This window comes from Corvus cornix, chromosome Z (genome assembly GCF_000738735.6).
Source record: "Corvus cornix cornix isolate S_Up_H32 chromosome Z, ASM73873v5, whole genome shotgun sequence".
Lineage (NCBI taxonomy): Eukaryota > Metazoa > Chordata > Aves > Passeriformes > Corvidae > Corvus > Corvus cornix.
Genome location: NC_046357.1, coordinates 233,541 through 256,923, shown reverse-complemented (window position 1 = coordinate 256,923; position 23,383 = coordinate 233,541). Strand labels below are relative to the sequence as shown.

Genomic DNA, 23,383 nt, shown 5'->3' with positions numbered 1-23,383 from the left:
TTGTGAAGTACTATATCACATATTATCAAATGAAAGGGAAAACATGCCTAATAACTCACCCTATACATTGGTGTTTACTGTTAGCCTATGCTTGGAGCATAGCACGTCAAAAGCTTTTGATGTGCTATGCTCCAAGATATTCATAGCTTATGATATGGAAGCCTTGGGGACAGCATTCTCTGTCCTTATCCATGTGTTTCCAATTTCTTGTCTTTCTTGGATCCAGTGGGTTGGAAAAGAAGAATTCTGTAGCAAGCAGTTCCACCCCATGGCTCATCCAGCTGGAGTGATGAGACAGCACATGGCCGTGCTGGCCCTGTGCTCAGCCGTCATTTTTAAAGCGCTGCCTCTGGGGACAATTGAAAGGGCAGTGCAGTAACAACTTTGTTCAAGTTTTTCACCAGTGTCATTTGCAAAGTAAGAGAGATATTTTGATTGGTATGAAATTCAGTTCCAGGTTAATATTCTGTTTTTCTACTTTAGTACATAAAGTGAACGGTGTGATTAAAAATAAATGTCTATGTTTCAGAGTAAGCTCTGGCTCTTTCCTGAGTTGTTACAAGACACCAAATGCTTTGTGTTTTGCTGATCAGCACAAGGAAAACTGATGGGAATCTTTATTGATTCAATAAAACAAAAAGGGATTTTCACCCCTTCAAATCACCATGACCAGAGGTAACTGTTATTTGGTGGTTAATGCAGTTTAGGGAGGGATCTTGGTTTTCTCCTCTAGTGTTGCCCTTCTTGCCTGTGCCACTCCCGTGGTCAGTCACCAGCAGTGTTCAGCTCTTCATTTAAATCATTCATCTCCTGATGTCCAGAGACGCTGGTCCCCCGCCGGTACGCTTTTAGGAGTTGAGTTGGTGTGGGTTCGCGTATGGTTCCTGAACCCCAAATCTAAATGTCTGCCAAGTCCAAGGAATAAATAGACAAAAATGGGACAAATCCTATTCCTAAGGAACTTGTATCTAACTGCTTTGCTTATCTGCCTGGCCTGTTTCCCTGTGAATGATACTGGAAGCAGCAGTTACTCCATTAGGATCTGACATGCGGCGTGAAAGCAAACTGGTCTTTGGAGACTTGCTCAGAATCAGGGTGGTTTGGGTTGGAAGGGACTTTAAAGTTCATCCTGCCACAGGCAGGGACACCTTCCACTGTCCCAGGCTGCTCCAAGCCCTGTCCAGCCTGGCCTTGCACACTTCCAGGGATCCAGGGGCAGCCACAGCTTCTCTGGGCACCCTGTGCCAGTCTCACCACCCTCTTGAGTAGAGAATTTCTGCCTAGTATCTGATCTAAATCTCTCCCCTTTTAGTTTAAAACGATCCCCCCCTTGCCCTGTCACTGTGTGCCTCTGTAAAAAGTTGCTCTCCCACCTTTTTGTAGGCCCTCTTTAGGCACTGGAAAGGGCTCTGAGGCCTCCCTGGAGCCTTCTCTTCTCCAGCTGAACACCCCCAGCTCTCCCAGCCTGGCTCCAGAGCAGAGGGGCTCCAGCCCTTGGGGCATCTCCATGGCCTCCTCTGGACCCACTCCAGCAGGTGCACATCTTTCTTTCACTGAGAACCCTAATCTGTATGCAGTACTCCAGGTCTTCCTTCTGTCAGTGTGTCCCTTCCAGGCCGGCTGGATTGGTACAGCTCACCTGCGCTCTGACATTCTTGGGAGGCAGGTGTGTGGCAGGTGCTGGGCACCATCCAGGGGCTGCGTTCTCCTCAGAGCTGCACAGGACTGAAGCAGCTCAAGGGCTTTTCCTTCTGGATTGCACATATCTGAGCTTGCAGTCCTACTTCAGGGGTTGCTGCCTGGATTGTAACAGGCATTTCTAGAAAATAATTCATGTGGCCTTAGCTGGAGGTTTAAATGGTTTAAATGAATAGTGCTGTGAATTTCCTGGCTCTCCACTTGCTCTGCAAGGAGTGCAGATCACCATCTGGAGAGCCTCTGCTCTCTGCGGATAAGGACTTTGTTGACAGCTGCAGATAGAGGATGATGAATTCCATCCCTTGGGTCTCTTTAGCTTTTCTGTTAAGGACAAAATCAGTTCTTCTCTCCTCAATGAGGAATCACATGCCCGTCTTCTTAATTCTAGTGTCCATCAACTTGCAGATCTGTTCTGAACCATTCTGGCTGTTGGGGAGGGGGCAGGTGGGCACGCTCAAACCCAGGCAGAGCAGGAGCTGGTTTTCAAGATGGGAAGTGCCAAGGACCTGAATAAATTTTGGTGGTTTTTTTCATCTCCTATGAGCAGAGGACAAATAATTCATGGCAGGTAGTGTAAATTAGCTTGCAGAATCAAGAAACTCATCTGTAATTTTAGTAAGGTTTCAGAGAGTCAAGAATTGGCAGTGCTGTCTTTTTACCTCATCCCTCCACATTCCCAGAGCTCCCTGGGAAACTGTTCTGAATTTTGTGTCAAGCATTTTTCTTTTTCTCCCTGAAAACTGTATCTGTTGGTATTTCTCTGTGAAGAAACCAGGATGAAACTTTGAGCAGCAGAGATGGAAAAAGTATCACTTTTTAAAATAGCAGTAATAAACTCTTTGCTCCTGCATGGAAAAACTGTATGTGAGTTTGGGTACACAGCAATCTCTAAAGTGGAGAATTTATAATGGAAATGCTGACACGGGTTTAATGCTGCAGGTGCCAGCCAGAGCTGCCTTGGTGCAGATCTAGCCACAGAAAATTACAGATAAGAAACCAGACAGAGAGTCTTGATTGCTTTTTGTGCTGTTCAGCTGGTTTTCTATTTGAGAAAAGCTGTCAAGTAATGATGAGTTTGGGAATATGCATGTTTTGTACACATAAACAGATCAGAAGTTGTGCACGTGAACTGAAGTTTCTATTTCAGCATCTATTCCAAAGCTAAATCTACCCTGTGTAGTTAGTTTCCAGATTAAATCTCATTGTAAAATTTATTACTGCATCCCTTCATCTGAAGTCCCATGCTTTTACCCATCTTTTCATCTACCGGAAAGGCATTGGGAGCTCCCAAAAGTCAGCAGTTATGTACAGAAAAATAAATTAATTAAACCAGCATGATGACCAGGAGGGTTTTTGTCTCCAAAAGGAATGAAAAAATTAAAAGGGTGTGTGGAAGAAGCTAGTTCCAGAGCTGAAGGCAAAGGAGTGAGATGAGTTGTTCAAATAAAATAAAAACTGCACCGTGTTCTGTGGTGTGAGTCCAGAGCTGTCGGTGCTCTGGAGGAAAGCTGCAGCTTCCCTTTCAGCCTGGGTTGGAAATAGCAACTTCCAGGCTGTATTTTATGGATTCTAGAGAAGAATTTTTACAACTTTGTTGTGAGAGTTTTATCTTCAGTAAGAGAGAGCTTCAGCTCTGGATGTCCATGGCCTGACGTATCTGTCAGCTTTGTCTCGAGTGTTGTCGTTCATCCCTGTGGACAAAGGGGAAAGGAAGATCCAAACCCCTCTGAGCTGTAAACTGAGCTTTGTCTGACCATGCCTGTGTGGGAAAGAGTGTTGTGCAGGAGTGCTGCCAAAGGAAGGGAATGTGCTCAGGACGGTTGTGCATCTGGAAGAACAGTCTGTGCTCCCAAAAGGTTGCTTCTATTTGCATGGCAGCCATCAGGGAAGGAAAACCTGCAAATCCATCTGCGTTTTCCTGGTGTTCCTGGGGCTGATACCCCTATGCAAAGACAGGCTTTGCTGGTTCTGTGGCAGTGAGTTGGCTATGTACTGAATATTTGCTTACTCTATTGAATTACATTTGGAAGTATGTTGAAGATTTTCTCCTGATTCCAGGATGAACAGTACTGTGAGATTGTTGTTCAGCAAGCAACTCGAAGATGTTTTATTTAAAGACTAATCTTCTGATCATGAATTTTAGAAAACAAATCTGATGCCAACTCTGTGGTTGCTTCTGTCTCTTACCGTGTGTCCATCGAATAGTCAGTGTCTCTCCTTGTTTCTGCCCTTTTTGCTCACCAGTCAGTGATGTGCAGTCACAGCTACAGCATTAAAAAAGAACAGGTAAAATGAGAAATATTAGGAATTGCACATCAAGTAGTTTAAAACATAATTAATTATTAGCTTGGATGTTATCCAGGGCCTAAATATACTTTTGTGAGTCAGCTCTGTGCATAAAAATTGCATAATGAAATAAATGATATCTCCCTTTTTGAGCGGTTGCCTCGTCTCTGATGTAAGGATACCAGCAATTTCTGAAAGGGTTTAGTAACACATGAAGAACGCAAAAGAGGTTTTCAGAAATCACTTAATTCGTAGTGATGTTATTTGAGATCTACTACATGTTTTTAATTTACTGTGTAAAAATATCTGATCTTAACTGAGCAAGTGAAATACAATTTTTTTGTTGTTTGCAAATGTGGCTGAGTAGGGAAAACCTTCCAGGAACCATTTCACTGTGGGAACTGGTTTTAATAGATTTGTTTTGGTCTGATGTCACCATTCTTTAATATCTTTTTGGCCTTGCAACAGCGCCCTAATGCAAATGTCTTAAAGGAAGCAAACCTTACCTGCTTAATATTTAGTGAGAGAGCTGAAATCAGTCTACTCTTGCTCTTGCCATCCCCCCAGTTAACCTCGCAGTGTTTTTTTCTTAGGGAATTAATGTTGCATTGTGTTGGGGTTTGGATATTTTGTTGTCCCTCAACTAAGGTTAAATTAAAAAGAGGAGGGGGAGAAGGGTTTCTGTAGGGGCTTTGGTTGCCCCCCCTGTCTAAGCTTGTAAATCCTAAGAATTCAGTGCAATTAACCAACTGCCCAACTTTTGCCAGCCTATACATAAAAATGTAAGATACTTTCATTTCCCATTGAATTGATGCATCTTTATCCCACTGAAGGACCTGATCTCTTTGAAATGTCTCAGTCATGCCTGTTTTTTCCTGACAGTTCCCTGCCACTGCTCAGGAAGGCCCGGGAGGGGATGGCAGCCGAAGCAGGTGGGATGGTTCCTCGTGCCCCCAGGTGCCGAGCTGGCTGTGCTGGGCAGTGTTTGTGTCTCCAGCAGTTCCAGAGGGCCAGATTGGGCAGCTGACATCACTTGGGTTCCTTGTGCCAGGTGCAGCCAAAACAGATGCGGGAAGAGGAGGGAGGAAAGAATGCAGAGCCGCCAGTTGTCAGTGCCGGCTCCATTCTCCACGGAGCTGATGTGGGAGTTGGCACCATGTGTTCCCTGCCCAGCACAGGCAGGCTCCTGCAGAAGATTCCTGGGAGCTTGGAGCTGAACAGAGCTCTTCCTTGCCTTTTGTTCTGCTCCTGAATTTGATGGGGATTAGCAGTTCTGACCAGACATTTGCAGCAGATAGTCCTGGAGTTCTGGCTTTTCTGGTTTTGGCTCTAATCAAATCATTGTGCAGAATTCCAGAATACAAACAGATTTAAAAAAAAAAAAAGTGTGTAACAAACTTTTCAAACTTTTTCCTGTGTTCTTTATTTTTCACCCAGAGAGTTCATATGACCAGTTACCCACTGGATTTTTAACTGACTGCAATTTAAATTACCCACCATAAAAAATCTGGCAAATATTAGTTACAGGGGGGTTTTGCAGTGGCTTTTCATGTACTGCCTTTTTCTCCGGCAAAGTATAACTTAGTAACAGGAGAGAAAAGAATTTTGAAACTGTTTCAATTAGTGACTGATCCACATGAAATAGTCAATGTAATCTTGGCTCTCCTTTCTGTTACAAACAAATGCGTTGTTTCTAACCTTGAAGATTGAGCAGGTGTGAGGGTTCTTGGTCTCAGCAAACAAAAAGAGCTTGAACATGTTTAGGTGTAAACAATGATTAATTTTCAGATATTAGGACTAGTTAATGTCCACTAATTAGCATGTCGGTGGCCTAAGCATGAAGTACCTTACTGTTCTGGTCAGGGCACAGCCATGTTTCCCCTCAAGATCCTGATTATTACCCAGCAGAACACAGTCTCGTGTCACAGAAAAGTGGCCTTTAGAATTCTTAGAGTGGATCTTGTTTTTTTCCATAACATTAGGAAAATCATTAAAGCAAAAATAGGATGTCACATATTGCCAGGCCTAATGCCTTCTTGAGTATAAGTGCTGCTGGGATCAGCCAGTTGAAAGAACGTACTTAGTACCTTTAGAAAATTCAGGCTGAATAAATGTCAGCATGCCTTCCCTGATTCCATTCCAGCAATCTCATTTCCCTGCCTGCAGAGCCTTTCATGACTTTGATTTCCCTACCACCGCTTCTCTGTTGTTTAACCTCAGCCCACATACCTAAAGCACTGCATCATGATCCAGAAAAGTGTGGTGATGCTCCTGATGTAACAGAGCTGGACACTTGGCAAAGGTGCTGGCTGGGGCTGCTGCTCCCAGTCATCCCTGGCAATTTATAGGGCACTTGCATGCTGTTGGGGAGAGCAGAGTTTTCACAGCACTGCTGCAGTTTTAGGATGTCGTTTTTAAACGAAGGCCTAATCCTACATTATTACTGAGGTTGACTTAAACTGCAGTTTTCTGGACTGTTGCTGATAAAGATGTGCACCCTCAGCTTCCCCAGACACACGTTCAGCTCAGCACACAGGGAGCTCACTTAATGAGCTGGACACAACCACCACACCGGCATGGGAATCACAGCTTGTATAAATGTGAGCTGTTGTTGGTGTGCCCCTAAGGGTTTTATTGGGGGTTCATGAGGGGTCAGATAAACATTTGGTTCCAAACTGTCTCCGGTCCTGTGAGCTTGGGGTGTCATACTCAGGTTACAGTGGGGATTACTGCAGGTGTTTGAGGCTGTTCTGAACTTTTGGGAGTGGCTGATGCCCCAGTGCCTGGTGTGGATAAGGAGAGGGTGGAATGGCAGAAATTAGTGTCTCTGCTGAATGGAAAACTGAGGACTTTTATTTCGCCATGAGTCATTTTATATTATTTTAGTGCTGCTGTGCAATAAGCAGTGTACATATCAAGGAGAGCAAATTCAGGAATAGTGCTCAGTAATAAAGGCTGTTACGTCAGTGTGATGGGTGTGATGGATGACTAAAATTTCATTGTTCTTCAGGAGCAGTTCTTTTCTGCAGAGTTCTTGACATGAGAATTATTCTAATTTGTATGAAGAATGCCAGTAAATTTGACTAGAATCATGGAAGAGCTGCAGAGAGAAGAATCAGTACTTAGAAAATTTCCAAAGTGCATGGTTTTGCTTACTCAGCGTGTCTGTGCAGAATTTATACACGTTAGGCCTCTGGAAGTGATGCACCACTGATCCCTCTATTTTTCAAGCTGTTTATTAAAAACAGCAGTTCCATTTTTGACTGATTTTAAGAGAGAAATTATGGATTTCTTCAGTTTTGTCTCTGTTCAATTCCCACAGAAGTTGCAGTCTGAACACTTTTCTTCTTTCTCAGCTGCCTTCTTCAAGAAGCAAGAGGAGGTGAAAGTGTTCCCAAAGAAGGTGATGACCATTTTTAACCTTCCTGTTAAAACCAGCTATCCTGCTGCTTATCTTCCAGCACACTTGCAAGAGCTGCATGTATTCTGCATCTCAAGTCCTTCAGATCTCAGTTGCTGTAGTTCTCCAGGATATATTAGAAGCAGTGGAATAGCTTTAGGGGGAATACAAATCCCCCTAGCACACTGTAGCACTTCTAGTCTTACAGTAGTTGGCTTTTCTGAGGGTTGTATTTATTAATTGCTTTCTGCCAAGAAAGCACTTACACAGAAAAATTGGTCATGACAGATGTATAGTGGAATCCAAAAGTCTGAATATATCCAAAAATCTGAACTGCTGTTGATGAGAAAAAGAAGCAGAGAAAGTAGGACATTTCTTTGAGCAGAAGGAAAAGGTAGGATTAGATTAGTGCAGAGGAGAGAGGAAGAAATGGTAGTGGAGACAATAAGAGGTCTGTTTGAATAGTTCGTGGTGTCTGCAGCAAGACAACATTAATGAGCAATTTGCCAGCTAATTATACTCCTTTTGTTCTGCTCAGTGCTGCACAGCATAGCAGAGCTTCCCCAGCCTCTGTCACCTGCTTGCCAGGATCTGCAGGAGCAGGTCCTAGCTCCAGGTGCCCTTCCCTCTGGGAATGCTTTTTGGGAGTCCTTGGGTTTCAGGGGCGCTGTGGGGCAGCCGCATTTGCTCTGCAGGAGCACGTAGTGCTGCAGTGTGCTCTGGGCACCCCCCCCGGCAGGAGCAATGCCAAGGATGAGGCTGAGCAAATGAAGAATTTGGGGACCTCTGTGCAGGTTCCAAGTAGTAAAATGCAGCTGTTTGTGCTTTGGAGAGCCACCAGCCCCCCTTCCTTGGAACAATCCTCCTGCTGTAAACCTGCCTTCGTTTTGCTTGCTGGCTTTACCAAGCTGGCCTCACATCTACAGTTTCTCATCTTGGAATGCCATGGTTTTTGAAATTCTGTACCTTTTAACTCCTCAGCTGTCAAGAAGTATGCAGGTGTTTGTGTTACACACCACGTGCTGCAGCTCTGCACGTACTCGATGTACTTTGCTGCTGCTTCATAAAACACGTTTCTTCGCTCTTTTGAAGAGCAGCATTTCCCAAACTTGATATGAGTCTGTTACTTTCTTCCATTATGTTCTGGCTCTGTAACTCAGGTAAGGAAGGTGGCTTGAGGGCTCTGAGCAAAGAGTCTCAGCCAGAGTTCTTTGGAAAACTGTTCTTGGAGCAGTGCCCTTCTCCTGCCGTGACAGAAAGTGCATGGAGTGGGCAGGGGAAGGTTGGCCTCTGCTGTTGCAGAGCTCTGCGCATGAACTGCCACACGTTTACATGTGGGTTCAGAGACATGAGCTTCTCTGGCCATGTCAGCAGTGTCCTGAGGTCTGTGCTCCTGCCCGTGCTGCAGCTCTGGGACTGTTATGGGGGTGCTGTGTGGGTATCACAGGCTGCACTTACATGGATTGGAGACGGCAGGGGTTTCTGTTACTCCGCAAAGCAGATTATTGTGCAGAATGTTTAGAACTTAGTGGTGCTTACTGACTATTGCATTGGGAATCTGACCCCATTCCATTGTGTCTCAATATTCTTTCTTGTGAAGTTACAATGAAACTTCATAAGAAGATAGTTTAATTTTTGTTCTGAGAGGTTTTTTTCAATAACTCCTTAATTTCTTACAGAACATGGGATAGAAGCTGTGCTAACACATTTACTTTGTTCTACACTTTCTACCTGTTCTTTCACTTCTGTACATTGAGTCTGTTCCTATTTTCCACATACTCTCACAGCTCAGGTCTGTCTTAAGTATCTTGGGCATCAACTCCTTCTTCCTGCCATGGCTACTCCTTCTTCCATATTTGGTCTGTTCAGTGTCTAAGGAGGAATGGATTCCCGTCTTTCCAGAGGCTGTTGGTAATGTGGCTATGGTAATAATAGTAGATATTTGCTCTGTCCATCACAGACAGGGAGGCTTTGATAACCGAGAGCGAGGAGCAGCCTCCTGTTTGCAGCCCTCCTGTGTCTCGCACCTTCAATTACAATGGGCAGCTCTCAGTAGGAAGCCATTTTCCTGTAGTGAGCAGAATAAGGCTGAACTGGTTGCTTTTCCCCTGACATTGTCCAGAGTTTTTTTGGCTGTTACTGTGTTTCAGGAGTATATCAGATCTTGGCGTAGGTGCTGGGTGGTTTTTGTTATGTTTAAATAAGCAGAGGCAATGCAAGAGAAATAATTCAGAATTTGAATAATTGATGCTTACGTCTTGCAATTTGCTTAATCCGTTTAAGAACTGATCCAGTTGTGGTTGTCCATGTGCGCGAGGAAGGAGACATTTCTCCCTCAGCTGTGATGATTTTGGAGCACCACTGCCTCATCTGGGAAGTTGCAGCTGAGGACATAATTCATAAATCTCAGTTCTGGTTTGGCTCCCGGGGCTGCCTGCGTGTTCCCTGGTTCTGTGGTGTCCCAGGCTGGAGAGCCAGGGGTGTGTGCGACACTGGGAGCCTCCTGTAGTGCCTCGTCCTTCCCTGTGCTCAGTGCGTGGCACTGACACCCCGGTGGGCAGTAATTGGGTCGTAAAATGAAAGTTGAGAGGGAAGGCATCAGGGAAACTGTAATCTGACACTGTTGTATTAAGCTGCCCGGAGGAAAAGCCAGCGTTTGTTTACTCCGGTAGGAAGGAATAACAGGAGATCGTTTTTTAGGAAATAACCCACCTGTGTAGTTTGTTCTACCTGCGCTTAGAGGTTTGGAATAGGAAAACCACCCCTACACACACATCAGTTAGGGTTTTTTCCATGGTTACAGTGCAGTATTTTTGATTAAGAAAATATCAGTAAAAATATCATAGCCACGTTGCAGAGATCCACTGCAAAAGTATAGTAAGTTGCCATTATTAGCAAATGAAAAATGGAATTTTAGTTATGCTTGGGAAATGCTGCTGAAAATATTTTGCTTAAGAAGGAAGCAGTGACAGTGGCAAGTGGCAGAATTTCTGAAAGTTTATATAAATGAAAAGAGTTTTATTGCAGTTCAGTTAGTAAGAAGAAAAATTGCTGAAACTTGCCAGCTAAAAATTTTAGTATTCATTTCATCAAATGATAGAGGAATATCATAAAAGTATTGTTGTAGCTTTATTCATGAGAATGAGATCTGGGAGTTGATAAGCCTTAGATGTAGAGAGACATCTGTGATGGCTAATTAATACTTTAACATTTTAGTCAACAGCAGTTAAATGTGCTTTGTTTCAATTAACAAAACTGTGTTTTGCTGCTAGTTTTTTGGGTTTTTTTTAATAATTAATAATACTTATGTGAACAGAAATCCTCTTTGATTTTTTGGGGTCCTTTTCACTTTTAAAGCCTTTGGTAAAGGTACAGTTCAGAAGAGTTTTCTCTCCAGGTGAGATGTGTGATTTCCTGTAGCTCTCTGGGAAGGCAGCAGTGTTTTCTGCTCTTATATTTTTCCTGTTGATGTGTGCAGCTCTGTTGTATTTGTGCTGGGAAACGTGGTGCTGTCTGAGCCAGACAGTCTGGACTGCTCCTGGAGCAGTTTTCCAGGACTTGGCAGTGATGGCACATCACATCTCAAGTGCAGGGTTTAAGTACTATATCAGGAAAATTGGCTTAATTTGTGCTTAATTTTTCACTTTCGTTCTACCAGGGTGGCTGCTGAGTGCTCAGTGGAGGTGGGGATGCCCTCTTGACAGCTTGGGATTTGGCTTTGCCAGGTGGGTTTATCCCACTTTCCATGGTGCCGTTGGCCTTTGGCTGTCGGGATCAGCAGGTTAAAGCCAGCTGCCATGTCCCCAAGGGCTGGCTTCCCTGTCCCCCTCTCCTGTCTCCCACCAAACCACTGCTGGCACACATACCACGTGGTGTACCCATGAGCGTCCTTCACAGCTGCTCTCATCATATTCAGTGTTACCCACCAGGACTGCAGTGATTTGAAAAGTTTGGGAATAACATGGCTGTAATATATTTAGAATAAATGTAAAGAGAAGATGGACTCTGAACCTCAGCAGGCTGTTTCCACCTGGATAATAATTTAGGCACATAGTTGTGTACTGAAGCATGGCACAGGGTGGTTGTGGTCTGAGAAAGGTGCAAACTCTGGTTTACTTTAAGGCATTAAAAAACCAGTTAAATTTACTGTAGGGATCATGTCTGCCTGCTCTGAAATTAAGCAATATCTGGGTTGGAATGCGACATCTGTTTAAACAGTGCCCAGAAATAGTACGCAACAATTTTCAGGTCAGGAAGCTGGGAACATCCTGATCATCTCAAAATGCCAAGGGAACTGTAGGTGGGTGGAGTGTTATTACCCAGCCTGGTATCTGGACAGGGAATCAAAGCACCTCTGAGAGCTCTGTACCCACAGTGCTCCGCACTCAGCTCCACATCCCTGGGGTGTCAGCTGGCAGCAACACAGGTTCTGGGGGACCTTTTAGCCTGTTCTTCTTTTCACATCTTGTCCCTGTCTCTGTCCAGTGCTTCAGTTTGGATGGGCCATGGCTCTGTGGTTTGCAGGTGTTGCTGGTTCCCAGGCCAAGGTGATGACGTTTTCACACAGGGGCGTTCCATGGGAGCCCCTTTGGGATCATTCCCAACCTCCCACTCCTGCTTTGGCTCCTGCTGCCGTGCTGTGCCACCATCCTTCTCAGTTATGCCAGTGGCACTGCTCATGGAGTCAGCCTGGAGGACAGCAGGCAGTTAATGTTCTGGATTCAAACCCAGCTGCATTTCTTGGTGTAGGTGACGCAAGAGCGAGGGAAGGTGCAAGGTGCTGCGGTGCCAGGGAGGACACCGGCAGAAGGCCTGGGATCAGGAATCAGGAATGATCCTGCTTCTGTCACTGCATGCTAATTGCAGTGATATAAATGGGGATTTCCTTGCATGGACTGGAACTGGCACCTCAGTCAGGCCTGTATCTAAATTATTTTCTCGTGTTTACTCAGTAAATGACTGGATGCAGCTGTTTATACACTATTTGCAGTTTCTTGTGAACACCTGAGTCACACAGTTCTACAATCACCTGCCTGCACCAGTCCCATAACAGCCCCTTGGTGTTGGAGGTACTGCACGCCAGGGGAGAGCTCCTAAAGCTCTCACAGTACCCTGGCTGGTGCCTCTACCAGTCTGTGTCACTGATGTGAATCCACTGGCATGGAAGAACAGCCTTCAGATTCTCAAGAGTCCGTTGTGCGGCTGGCAGAATTAAGTATATATTTATCAAGTGTTGCTGCAGCTAAAATTCTTTTTTTTTTTACTGCTGTTTGGACATTATGAAATTTTCAGGCACTTTCAGGAGTTTGTTCTGCACTATTGGTGATCAGTTGTAACAACGTGGTGTATTGGTCCAGGTTTGGAAACAGGCAGGAAGAGTCCAGGACCAGGGCTGCTGGGAGAGCTGTCCTGATGTTGGTCTTAGGAACCACCAGACAAGCACAGGATTGCAGCTTAGCCTGGTACTGCATGGCAGCAGTAGAGCCTTTCCTTGGGAGAACTGCATATGTTGGAGGTGTCAGCTTGTGTACGCGTTTGGGGGGGCTTAATAGTATTTTACACGTAGCTAAAGGTCTTAATCTCCGTGACACCTGCCCACTCCTGCAGATCCTTCACGTTGTTTGTGTGACCTTTTAGTCAAAGTCCTGACCTACCTGTTGTAGCTCTGCTGTTTTCTAACTTCTGATTTCTATTCAGGCTGGAATAAAGCTAAGTGGACTTCAGTTGCCTGTTGTAATTGCTCGTGTGCTCAGCTATTGCCTAACTGTAATGTCTGTTTTACCTTATGGTGAATAGTACATTTCACCACTCTTAGAGGTCAGGTTAAATAAAGGGTGCGCATCTGAGGTAATATTTACCTTTTATTCCAGAGCTGAAATGAGCAAGCCACTAAGAGATGAGCTGTTAACTATTGGCACTTTCCCTTCTGGAAAACAACAAGCTTCAGTGTTTGAAATGAACATCAATACAATAGTTTATTCGTACTTTTCTTCTAAATGTGACTCCCATTTTGTGTCATCCCAAGTAAAGCTGAGGTGCATGTATACAATCCTGCAGCTCAGCTAAGTGTACTGCTTTGTACCGAAGTGTCAAGGGATGTTTTTCCTTTCTCTGCTGTTTTGGAGACTAAGGGCTTTTAGGGTGCTGCAACTTTATCCCAGACTTTTCTTCCTGGCTTGCAGCTTGGATAGGTGCCAAATTGCAGCCTAATTTTTACATGGATTTGGCTTGGGAGTGTCACCTTATCACCTAAATCTCCTATGCTGAGCAGTTGTTTCACATTCTGAGGTGTTTGGCACAAGTTAGAATTTCCAAGTAGTTCTGTTGGATTTTAAAGCTTTTTCAGTCGCTGTCTACTGATTACACTTAATGAAGTGTTTCCTTGTCCCATTGCCCTTAGTGATGGCTGTCTTCTAATCTTGATCTTTAATGAGATCATCAGTAAAATACATACAAACTCTACTACAAAGGGATATTAAACATGTATTACTTGGTCCAAAATCTATTTTAAGCTAGTATCTTTTTTCTTCCAGCAGTTATTACTTATGCTACTTGTCCTTATCTCCCTCCATGGCACACAGATGCTTTTCTGTATTATCTGTGTATCTAGAAAGAAAGTCAGGTGCCTGAACCCTGCCACTCCTGCTGCTCCCAGGAATGGTCCCTAATCCTGATACCTGCTTCATTCACAGATTGATCTGGAACATTTAAACATCAGATTATATTTTAATGTAAGATTGACTTATTTGAGTATTCAAGTTGGACTGTCTCACTTTATTTTTCTTTACGTTGGACATGGCATAAAATACATGTATTGTGTTGGATGTGTCCCCTGGACCTCACCTTTTTTCCATTGTCTTTCACTGGACAGCTGAGGTGCTCGGCTGTTCTTGGGATTCAGTGATGACCATGTTTCATTGCAGTGTCTCTGCAGGTGTGAGGGGTCCCTCACACACTCGGGAAAATTCAGCGCACTGAACAGCCACCGTGCCTGGTGTGTGTGAGCCTGATGCTGCTTTCCCACAGGATCAGTGCATGAATGAGCGAGGTGGTTGGACAGATTTGGGTTTCCTGAACTGACGGGGTATTTATGTCTCTGCAAAAACACTGAAGTGATGACCTTCCACTTCAAGAGAGCTGCTTGGGAAATAGGACAGTGTCTGACTTTCTCCTGTTCTACAGTAAATGTACGAAACCAACCCAACAGGTGCAACAGGGGATGCTGAAACTTTGTAAAATTGCTCTGGAGTGTTAAAGGCTAATTAGGAAATTTTGGGATAGCTTTTATTATACTTGGGCTTTGCAGCAAGACTATAACAAAGCATCCGAGCCCTGCCCTACCCCTGCCTGCGTGTGCTTGTCCTGCTACCCACACAGAGGCCATGTTCCAGGTGGCACAGGAGCAAAACTTAGGGAGCAATAGCATTTGAGGAGTCACTCATTCTGGTTGGGAAAGTCCAATTCAAGCTATAGCTCAGTGAGCATCTGCATCCTGTGCCTTTGTTGTGGAGAATGGATTACGCACTGTCTAGGGGGGGATCAGACTGGAGCAGGAGTTAGCAGTGTGATACTGTGAAACACAGCAGAGCAGGCTGGTGCCTTGGGTGGCTCTCTGGATTTTAGTGACAGAGAGGTTCTCGAAACACACATTGTTATAATGAGAAATTGGAAAAAGAAGGCAATGGAAAAAGTTCCTGTGGCTCATGAGATGCCTTTGCTGGAAGCAGGAAGCCCCAAAATGAGAATGCCTAAATATTAGGGCAGTGGAGGCTTGCAAGAGAAAATTCTTTTCACAGAACAAAAATACTAAATACTAATATTAATATACTAGCCTCCCCCCCTTTTCTTACAGATGTATATGTACAGTCAAGTGTTACATAAAGAGTGAGTTTTATAAGAGCCCTAGTTCTGGTAAGGGTGACCATATCGATGCAGAAGTAGATGAGGAAGTAATTCCACTTACAGAGCTGGCTGGGACTGAGGGGTTTCCAGTTCCACTGTAAGCTATAAACATATTTTGTTGGTTCAGCGTCTTTGGGTGTTTCTAACCTACCTGAACATTTTCTGTATCCATGAGTTGTGTTTTTCTTGAGCTAAACGCTGCAAGAAGAGATGTAGCAATAGGTATATTTTCTTCAGAGTAGTTATTGGAGTGACTGTATTGAAGCAGGGGTGGCAGGTACTTGGGTGGTACTTGGCAAGTGCAGGTGCCAGTATTAAGGGGAAAATATGTTAATTCCCTAAAAACAGGGCATGCTACCAGGTTTTTGTAGTATTTGCTAGGAAGAAGATTAATAGTCAAAATTCTGTAATGAAAAATCTACTCACTGTTTTTACTTAAAACTGGAAGAACCACAGTCTCCTTGGTGCAGATGTGCTTTCTGTGTTGTTCCATAGCATCCAGCACAGCAGGATGTGTCCATTCTGTAGGGATCATGAAATGTCATCCTATCTTTGTAGTAGAAACAGAATTCTTATGATGTTATCATATAAAAGGTGAATTTTAATATTAAACTTAATGCTCTGCTATGAGAAATATGTAAACTTGGCTCTGCAGCAGCAGCATGCACTTCCTGGAATTCTGTGCATAGCATGGTTATAAATAGGCAGCAGGTTATTTGGGAATCACTGGGGCTGGTATCTGGTGTCGCAAACAGTATCTGGGAGAAACTGTGTTCCCTGGTAGATGGTTGGGTTTGGAAGAATGCAACTGCTTGATCTTGAAAATTCCTGTCTGAGTGAATCCCAAGTGTCCCTCAAGCACAGGGCCCGGGTCCCACAGCAAACACCCATCTGCCACTGGCGTCCTTTGGCCTCAGCTGCTGCCAACATTTCCATGCTTTGCCTGTTGTGAGTAACATTCGCTAGACCCAAATGGTGGAATTCACCCTGTTTAGGTGAGCTGCTCCCACAACAGGTAAGTGTAGGACTGTCAGTCCATGAAGGGCAGCTTGGATCTGTCCCCCTTCAACAGGAAACCACCTGGGGCTCCTCAGTGCTTTGGAAGGGTTCTGGGTTGGTTGGGGTGATTTCCCCCCAGGCAGAATTGTGTCAGCACCACCACACGTGCCTTGGGCTCAGGAGCCTGTTTGGAGTGTCACAGGAAATCCTGTGCGGAGATAAATGAATTAGAACAACAAGTCATGGGCAACAATAAGAGGGTAGAAACCAGTGATTCCTAAAATAATGGTACTCAACCATTGTGACTAGGTTGATGTTTATAATTTTTTGCTTTTCTGATGTAAGTTTACTTTCTGTATGACAGACCAGAGACGACTTCCTGGGCCAGGTGGATGTGCCACTCAGTCACCTCCCGGTAAGCACCAGATCTCTGAAAACCCCTGGGGCTATGTACAGTTGATTGCACACTCCACTTACATTCTCCTAAAGCAAGTGCTCCCAGCGGAGCTTAAAGGAAACTGTTACGGACAACCAAGCCTCACCTGCACAGGGACAGGGAGATGCATCAGCTGTGCATGGAAGGGATGCACTTTCTGTGCAAAAAAAGCTTTGGGATAGCAAATTTGCTTCAGCAAATGCATGGAGAACCAAAAGGCTGCCAGAACTATGTCATCTGTTCATTATTTTAGCTGAAATCGAATTCTTTGCCAGCAGTAAGAGTTCAATAGCAATCAATTGAAAGTAATTGACACAGGGTTTGAATCATTTTATTGTCTGTTGAGGTGTTTGGTTTGAGGGTGGTAATGTTTGTTTCTGTTTCTTAATTAATGGAGGAATTCAGCGTAAAGCTGGTTCTGTAACTCTGTAAAGCTCCAGTTGTCTGGTTTCCCCCCAGCAGCCAGGATTCTGCATGGACTGCAAAATTAGAGGCTAAATTGAGTGCAATTCCTATTTATAGATTTATAACTAGGAATCAACAAACGTGTACGTATATGCAGTGATTGCTTTAGCCTTGGTACAAACATTTCTGGTATTATATGCTGTTTTGGATGACTAACATTGACTGAATGTAGTTAATATTTTTTAAATGTTGTGCACGTTAATCTTAACATCTGTGACCTTGCAGGGCTTTTTATGTGTGAACGGGTGAAGTTATTGCAGTGTTTACATCAAAATAAGGTGTCAGTTAAGCATAACTGGCTTTTTGTGTCTGGTTTTGACTTGTTGCTATTGATGTATGCTATTGTGGGAGGAAAATGGCTTTGTAATGACTTGCACAGTGACGCTTGTTTAGAAGTATCTTTTATGGTTGATCTCCAGTCAGCACATGGTGTGTGGGGTTATAAACTTGTAACAGTGGAAAGCTACAAGGGAAGGATCACGAGCACCTTGTGGTTACAAATGCATCGTTCCCTTCTCATGGGAGCTTGTGTCATCCCAGCTGTGTTGTGCAGGATTGCTTGGTCTGTGCTTGTGTGGATATCTCCATTTGGTATCCTTATGCACAGACATGACCTAAATAGCCCTGATAATAAATAATAGGAACAGTGGAAAGAGTCATTTTCCCCTCAGATATTTTCCCTGCCGAAGCTGCTGTGTCTCGGAACAGTCCTTTCTTCAGTAGCTGTGGCCTTGTGGGACCTCCCACGTGCTTCCCCACCTGCTCCTGCCCTGCTCCAGGGAGAGAGTTACCTGTTGGGAAGGTGTGTGTGCACACCGGCTCAGGGAAGCACGCTGTACATCTTCAGTCATCCTTCCAGGACCTTAATAGGATCCATTGGGGTGTATTTATTAACAAATTCATAATCAGCTTTCTAATTCTGCTGATTTGTTTTGTCAAAGTCCTTTTTTTCCAATACCAGCTAATTACTATTGACAGAATTTGGGTAAAACATACAGCTCCTCACTGGGAGCACGTCCCTTCCAGCTGGGCACTAAACAGCAGTGCCGAATCATGCATGCCTTGGTGCTGGTGAGCTGGTTAAAATCTGCCATCTCTGAGCAAAATGGGCAGTGTGTCTCTCCCAGAGAAAGTGGACACTGGCAGGGGCAGAGTTCAGGCCGGGAAAGGAGAGGCTGTGTGGGATTTGGCTGCCACGTATAACATAGTTCATGCTTCCAGTTTAGAATAAAGTTCCCCAGACAATCAACAGAAGTGTGCATATGGATTCATCATCTTTTTCCCTTGGCATCTGAAATTCCTACTTCTGAAATTCCTGCAGCTGTGTGTTCACACATGTGAAGGATATGACTTACTTGGTAAGAAAGCTGAAATTCTCATGGAATAGAAAGTTTCCAAGGTTCCAGGCTTTAGGTAACTTAGGATTCAGTGGACATCAGAGATGTAATCTGTCAGCCTGATGTGTGAATGTTTTTTATGTGGCTGGACTTGTGGGGAAGCCCTTTAATTTGCCATTTTCTCCACTGCATACAGACTGAAGACCCAACCATGGAGAGGCCGTATACATTTAAGGATTTCCTCCTCAGACCAAGAAGGTGAGGGGAAGGACCTTTAAAACATTTGAGGACTTTCAAACATTTCTTACTTCATGATTTTTTGATTTGCAGTTATTTAAAAATGAGTTATTAAATGCAATGTACCTCCTTGTCTTGTAGCCACAAATCTCGCGTGAAGGGTTTTTTGAGACTGAAAATGGCGTATATGCCTAAAAATGGTGGCCAAGAGGAAGAAAACAGTGATCAGAGGGATGACTCTGAGGTAAGGCTGAGTCCTCAGGGAAGGATTCAAGAAAAATTGTAGAGTCAGCTGTATTTGAAGGATAAAGCCCTGAAAACAGAGTTAGCAGTTGGTTGTCTTTGGCACTGAGCCACCAGAAGAATACCCAGCCACCTTTGGGAATCCCTCTTTAATAGATTGCTGGGGATTTAGCTCTTTTCTCATTGCAATGAGGTGCACACTGTAACCACAGAGGTCTTTCTCCTTCATTCCTAAGCATGGCTGGGATGTGGTGGATTCCAGCGATGCCGCATCTCAACGTCAGGAGGAGTTGCCACCTCCTCCGCTGCCTCCTGGGTGGGAAGAGAAGGTGGACAACCTGGGGCGGACTTACTACGTGAATCACAACAACAGGACCACCCAGTGGCACCGACCCAGCCTCGTGTAAGCGGCCGTGGGCTGGGGGCTGTGTGGGATGGAGAACCAGGCTGGAGCTCGAGTCGGAAAGGAAACCGCGCTTTATGCCTGAAAGAGACTTCCTCGCCCCCAGCAAATCACAGAGACACACAGTACTCTGGGAAATTCCAGGAAGTCTGAGATGGGAGGGAAGGCAGTGCGTTAACAATGCACCTTAGAATATTAGGAGACAGATAAGGAATTTTTCAGTAAGTAATTTAACAGGAATAAATTACTTTGTTTATAGAGACTGTTGAAGAGGTAAGGAAAAAAGTCAATTCTATTAAGCTTTAATGAAGTTGAACAGATTAGCTTTGAGGAGATCCTGGTTATTATTCTGTGAATAGGCTTCATTCCCTGGATGTGCTATCAGAGAAGTCTGCAAGCCGTGGGAATATATTCTCCAGATTAGATTTAGAAAGCTGTGGCAAGCTTACATTTTACAGAGTGTGAATAACTGACAGTGTCAAGAGTTACACTAAAATCACGTATTTAACCCAGCACTGCCAAGGCCACCACTAAACCATGTCCAAGGAAGTGCTGGATTCTCCAGCACTGGACCCGTTCAAGGTTGGGCTCCACAGAGTGCTGGGCCATCTTGTCTAGGCCATGGTTTCCCTGCCATGAGAGGTTGAACCAGATGATCCCTGAGGTCCTTCCCAACCTGGTGTTCTGTGACATTTGTGAAGTGCTTCCAGTTTTACTTTCTTTCAACTGAGGGATTAAACAATCTCCTAATTATGAAGCTGGATATATGCATGAATAATGATTTTTATAATCAAAAGTATTACCAAAGTTTTGAAGGCAATGGACAAAGTGGGGGCTTCGCTTAACTTGGGTTATTTTCTTGTTCTTTTCTCCTTCCCATGCTGTGTTCCCCCCTCTGCAGCGACGTGGGATCCGAGTCAGATAACAATATCAGACAGATAAACCAAGAGGCAGCTCACAGGCGGTTCCGCTCTCGGCGCCACATCAGTGAGGATTTGGAACCAGAGCCTGTGGAGAGCGGAGACATTCCTGAGGTATGCCCAAGCCTTGGGCCTAAGGAGCTGACTAAACTTCGAGCTGCCATGTTTCTCACACGTGAGCCAATTACTGTGCAACACAGAGAGTCGTGGTTTTACACAGCATTTGTGGAAATTACATTGGGAAAATGCCAGCAGCACAATGACAGCACAGCCAGAGCCACTCTGCCAAGGTCCCGTGCAGCTGCAGCTGCCTGGCGGCCCGTGGACAAGGCTGAGTCCTATGTAAATGCTGGGAGAAACATTTATCATTCCAAATTGCTTGTCATATGTACATTGATAGAAACACTTTCATATTCTGCTCTGAACAACAGTGTAGTAACTTATAAAAAGAAGGGAAGTGGACTGGCTGTAACTGCCCTGTGCTTCAGTTTTCTGTAGTGCCTTGATTTAGGGGGAAGAGAAGCTGTTGTTTGTGTTGGGCACAGTGAGATGATCACACAGAAGGCAAAGGGAAAGAAGATTCGGTCTGTATAAAACCTGAACTTAGTTTCTTCTCTTTCATTAGCCTTGGGAAACCATTTCAGAGGAGGCAAGTGCCAGTGGGGATTCCTTAAGCTTGTCACTGCCACCTCCTCCAGCATCTCCAGTATCCCGGACCAGTCCTCAGGAGCTATCTGAGGAGCTGAGCAGAAGACTCCAGGTCACTCCTGATTCCAATGGGGAACAACTCAGCTCTTTGATTGTACGTAATGTGTAATCTGTAAACCTCTAGTGCAGAAATGTGCTCTTATTTGGCATAACCTGAATCACTTCATGCATGGGGAGCGATTGCTGGTCTCAGGAAAACCTGAGCATGCAGTTAAAATTCCCTTCCAAAAAATGCATCACAGTTTCACCATCGAGCAAACTGCCTCGGACAACAGAATTCCTCAGTTCAGATTTCAAGTGTTCCTCTGTGTGAGTTTCACTTCAGATTCTGCTACTCTTAGACCTTTAGTGAAACAAAATATATGAGAGTAGACCTAGGAATTTTCAAAGGAAAGGGAAAAACAGAAAAATGGTCTCTGCACTATCCATTAGTCAGAATGGGGATACCATAAAAAATCAGGATAATGTATGTACAAGTGGGGGAATGTTTTCTGTCTCTTTGATTACAAAAATAATTGTAAATATTAAACAGAACATCGTGCTCTGATTTATTTATTTTATATTCTTAGTATGATGCTATCAAGGTACCTCTGCAGTTCAAGAGATAAGAAATCATATTTACTCTTGTTCTCATCAAACAGAATCTCGATTAGGTGCATTTTTCCCAAAGAGCCAGTGCAGTTGGTCTCTGACTGATGGGAATGTCACCTAGAGGTTGGTCAGCAAGTGACAGCTCTGATGCTCTGCTGGATCTGCATGCAGAGGCACTTGGGCTTGTGTTGAGAACGGCAATTCTAGTAGCCCTCCACTGGTTTTACTGCAGCAGTCAGTGCTGTATTTTCCTGAACACTGCTCAGCCCTGGAGTGCCCAGCTGGACTGGCAGGGAGGAGCTACACTGTAGTGTCAATCAGACATGATGCATATCTGCTTTTTGAGGGAGGTGTTATTTCTAGTTCACAGTCATGAAGGATGTGTCTTGGGAAAAGACACAACTAATTCAGAAGTTAGAAGGCAAAGAGGAAAATCAAAACTGATTTTTTTTTTTTTAAATACCATGAATTTTTAAGTAAATGAATTTTTAAAAAAGACTTTGAGCTCTCATCCATAATATTTGATTTTGGATTTATTTCTTAATGCCTTATTTTTTCAATAATTCATGAGTTTATTCATGTTGACATTTCTCCTTTAGAAAAATGAATGGGCCCTTTTTTTTGTAGTGTATAGGAAGCAGAAAAATGGGATATACCACTCTGTGGTAAAGCAGAAGTAGATAATTGTTTACAGGAGATTTGCTACAAAGAGGTTAGTACCTGTAGTTACTGAATTTTCTGAATAACCATCATGATGTTTTCATGTTTTACGACACCCTAACTTGGATACATCTTTTTTTTTTTTTTTTTTTTTTTTTTTTTGCAGCAAAGAGACCCTTCTTCACGACTGAGGTCCTGCAGTGTAACAGACACCGTCGCTGAACAGTCCCAGTTATCCCTGGTAAGCCAGAGGTCCCTTCTATTTCTTCCTTTTTGGGTGGACATTCTCTGATTCTGAATAACACCTTGCCTTGGGTCAGGTCTAGTCAGACACGGATCAGTGACCAGGGTGGGCATCTGATTGTCCCAAACAGCAACGGAGACCAAATTCATGTGAGCTAAAAAAGGAGGACATTCCTGAGAGAAGTAAACATTTGGAGACTGAGCAAGTCCCACTCTCCTCAGTTGTTGAACATGGAAATTTAGGTTACTGCACTCCTATGTGCAGTCAGTGGAGAGAGAAACTCCTCCAAGGGGTGTTCCCAGCTGGGGGAGGAGAGGGCAAGAGAACCAGCTCTACCTGGAACTGGAGCAGCCGCAGGACTCTCACAGCAGGTGTATTCCTGTGACCCATGAGTTGATTTTACTTGCAATATATAAATCTGTCTAAAATCCCAAAGGATTGGTGTTTTGCCTGGTTGTAGTGAAAATGAGGCTTTTGGTGAGAGTCTGGTATGACATACCTGGGTAGAATTGCAGTTCTTTAATCTGAGGGTCTTAGGAAGCAACTTCTGCAGGTTTATTTAAGGAGATTGTTCAAACAGGAGAAAATACAAAGATGTTTTGTCAACAAAGCTCTTCTCTCCCTTCAGAACCATGCACACCTCTGCTCCAGCTGACAGAAAGTGGTGCCTGTCCTACAGCCCACATGCAAGAGTTGCAGAGGTGGCAGGTTTGTTCTCTCTGCCACCTCTCAGCAGTAGGTACAGAGACCACTTAAAATAGGAGCGTGCAAGGTGTGCTTTTGAGTAAAACTAGTCAGATTGCAAAAGAATATTTTAAAAAATTTTATTTTTCTTCATCAAGAGTTTTGTCTTC

General features: G+C 44.1%; 1 protein-coding gene across 9 annotated transcripts in view; it reads left to right on the top strand.

Annotated features, from left to right (window-relative positions):
• NEDD4L (NEDD4 like E3 ubiquitin protein ligase) overlaps nucleotides 1–23,383 on the top strand; it is a 105,209-nt gene that overhangs the window by 61,248 nt on the left and 20,578 nt on the right. For all 9 annotated transcript variants that reach the window (XM_019280031.2, XM_039566736.1, XM_019280037.3 and 6 more), the window contains 7 exons: nucleotides 16,650–16,700; nucleotides 18,720–18,781; nucleotides 18,902–19,004; nucleotides 19,240–19,406; nucleotides 20,308–20,440; nucleotides 20,952–21,128; nucleotides 22,452–22,526. In XM_019280031.2, coding sequence (XP_019135576.1) covers nucleotides 16,650–16,700; nucleotides 18,720–18,781; nucleotides 18,902–19,004; nucleotides 19,240–19,406; nucleotides 20,308–20,440; nucleotides 20,952–21,128; nucleotides 22,452–22,526 — 768 coding nt within the window. The remainder of the gene's footprint in view (nucleotides 1–16,649; nucleotides 16,701–18,719; nucleotides 18,782–18,901; nucleotides 19,005–19,239; nucleotides 19,407–20,307; nucleotides 20,441–20,951; nucleotides 21,129–22,451; nucleotides 22,527–23,383) is intronic.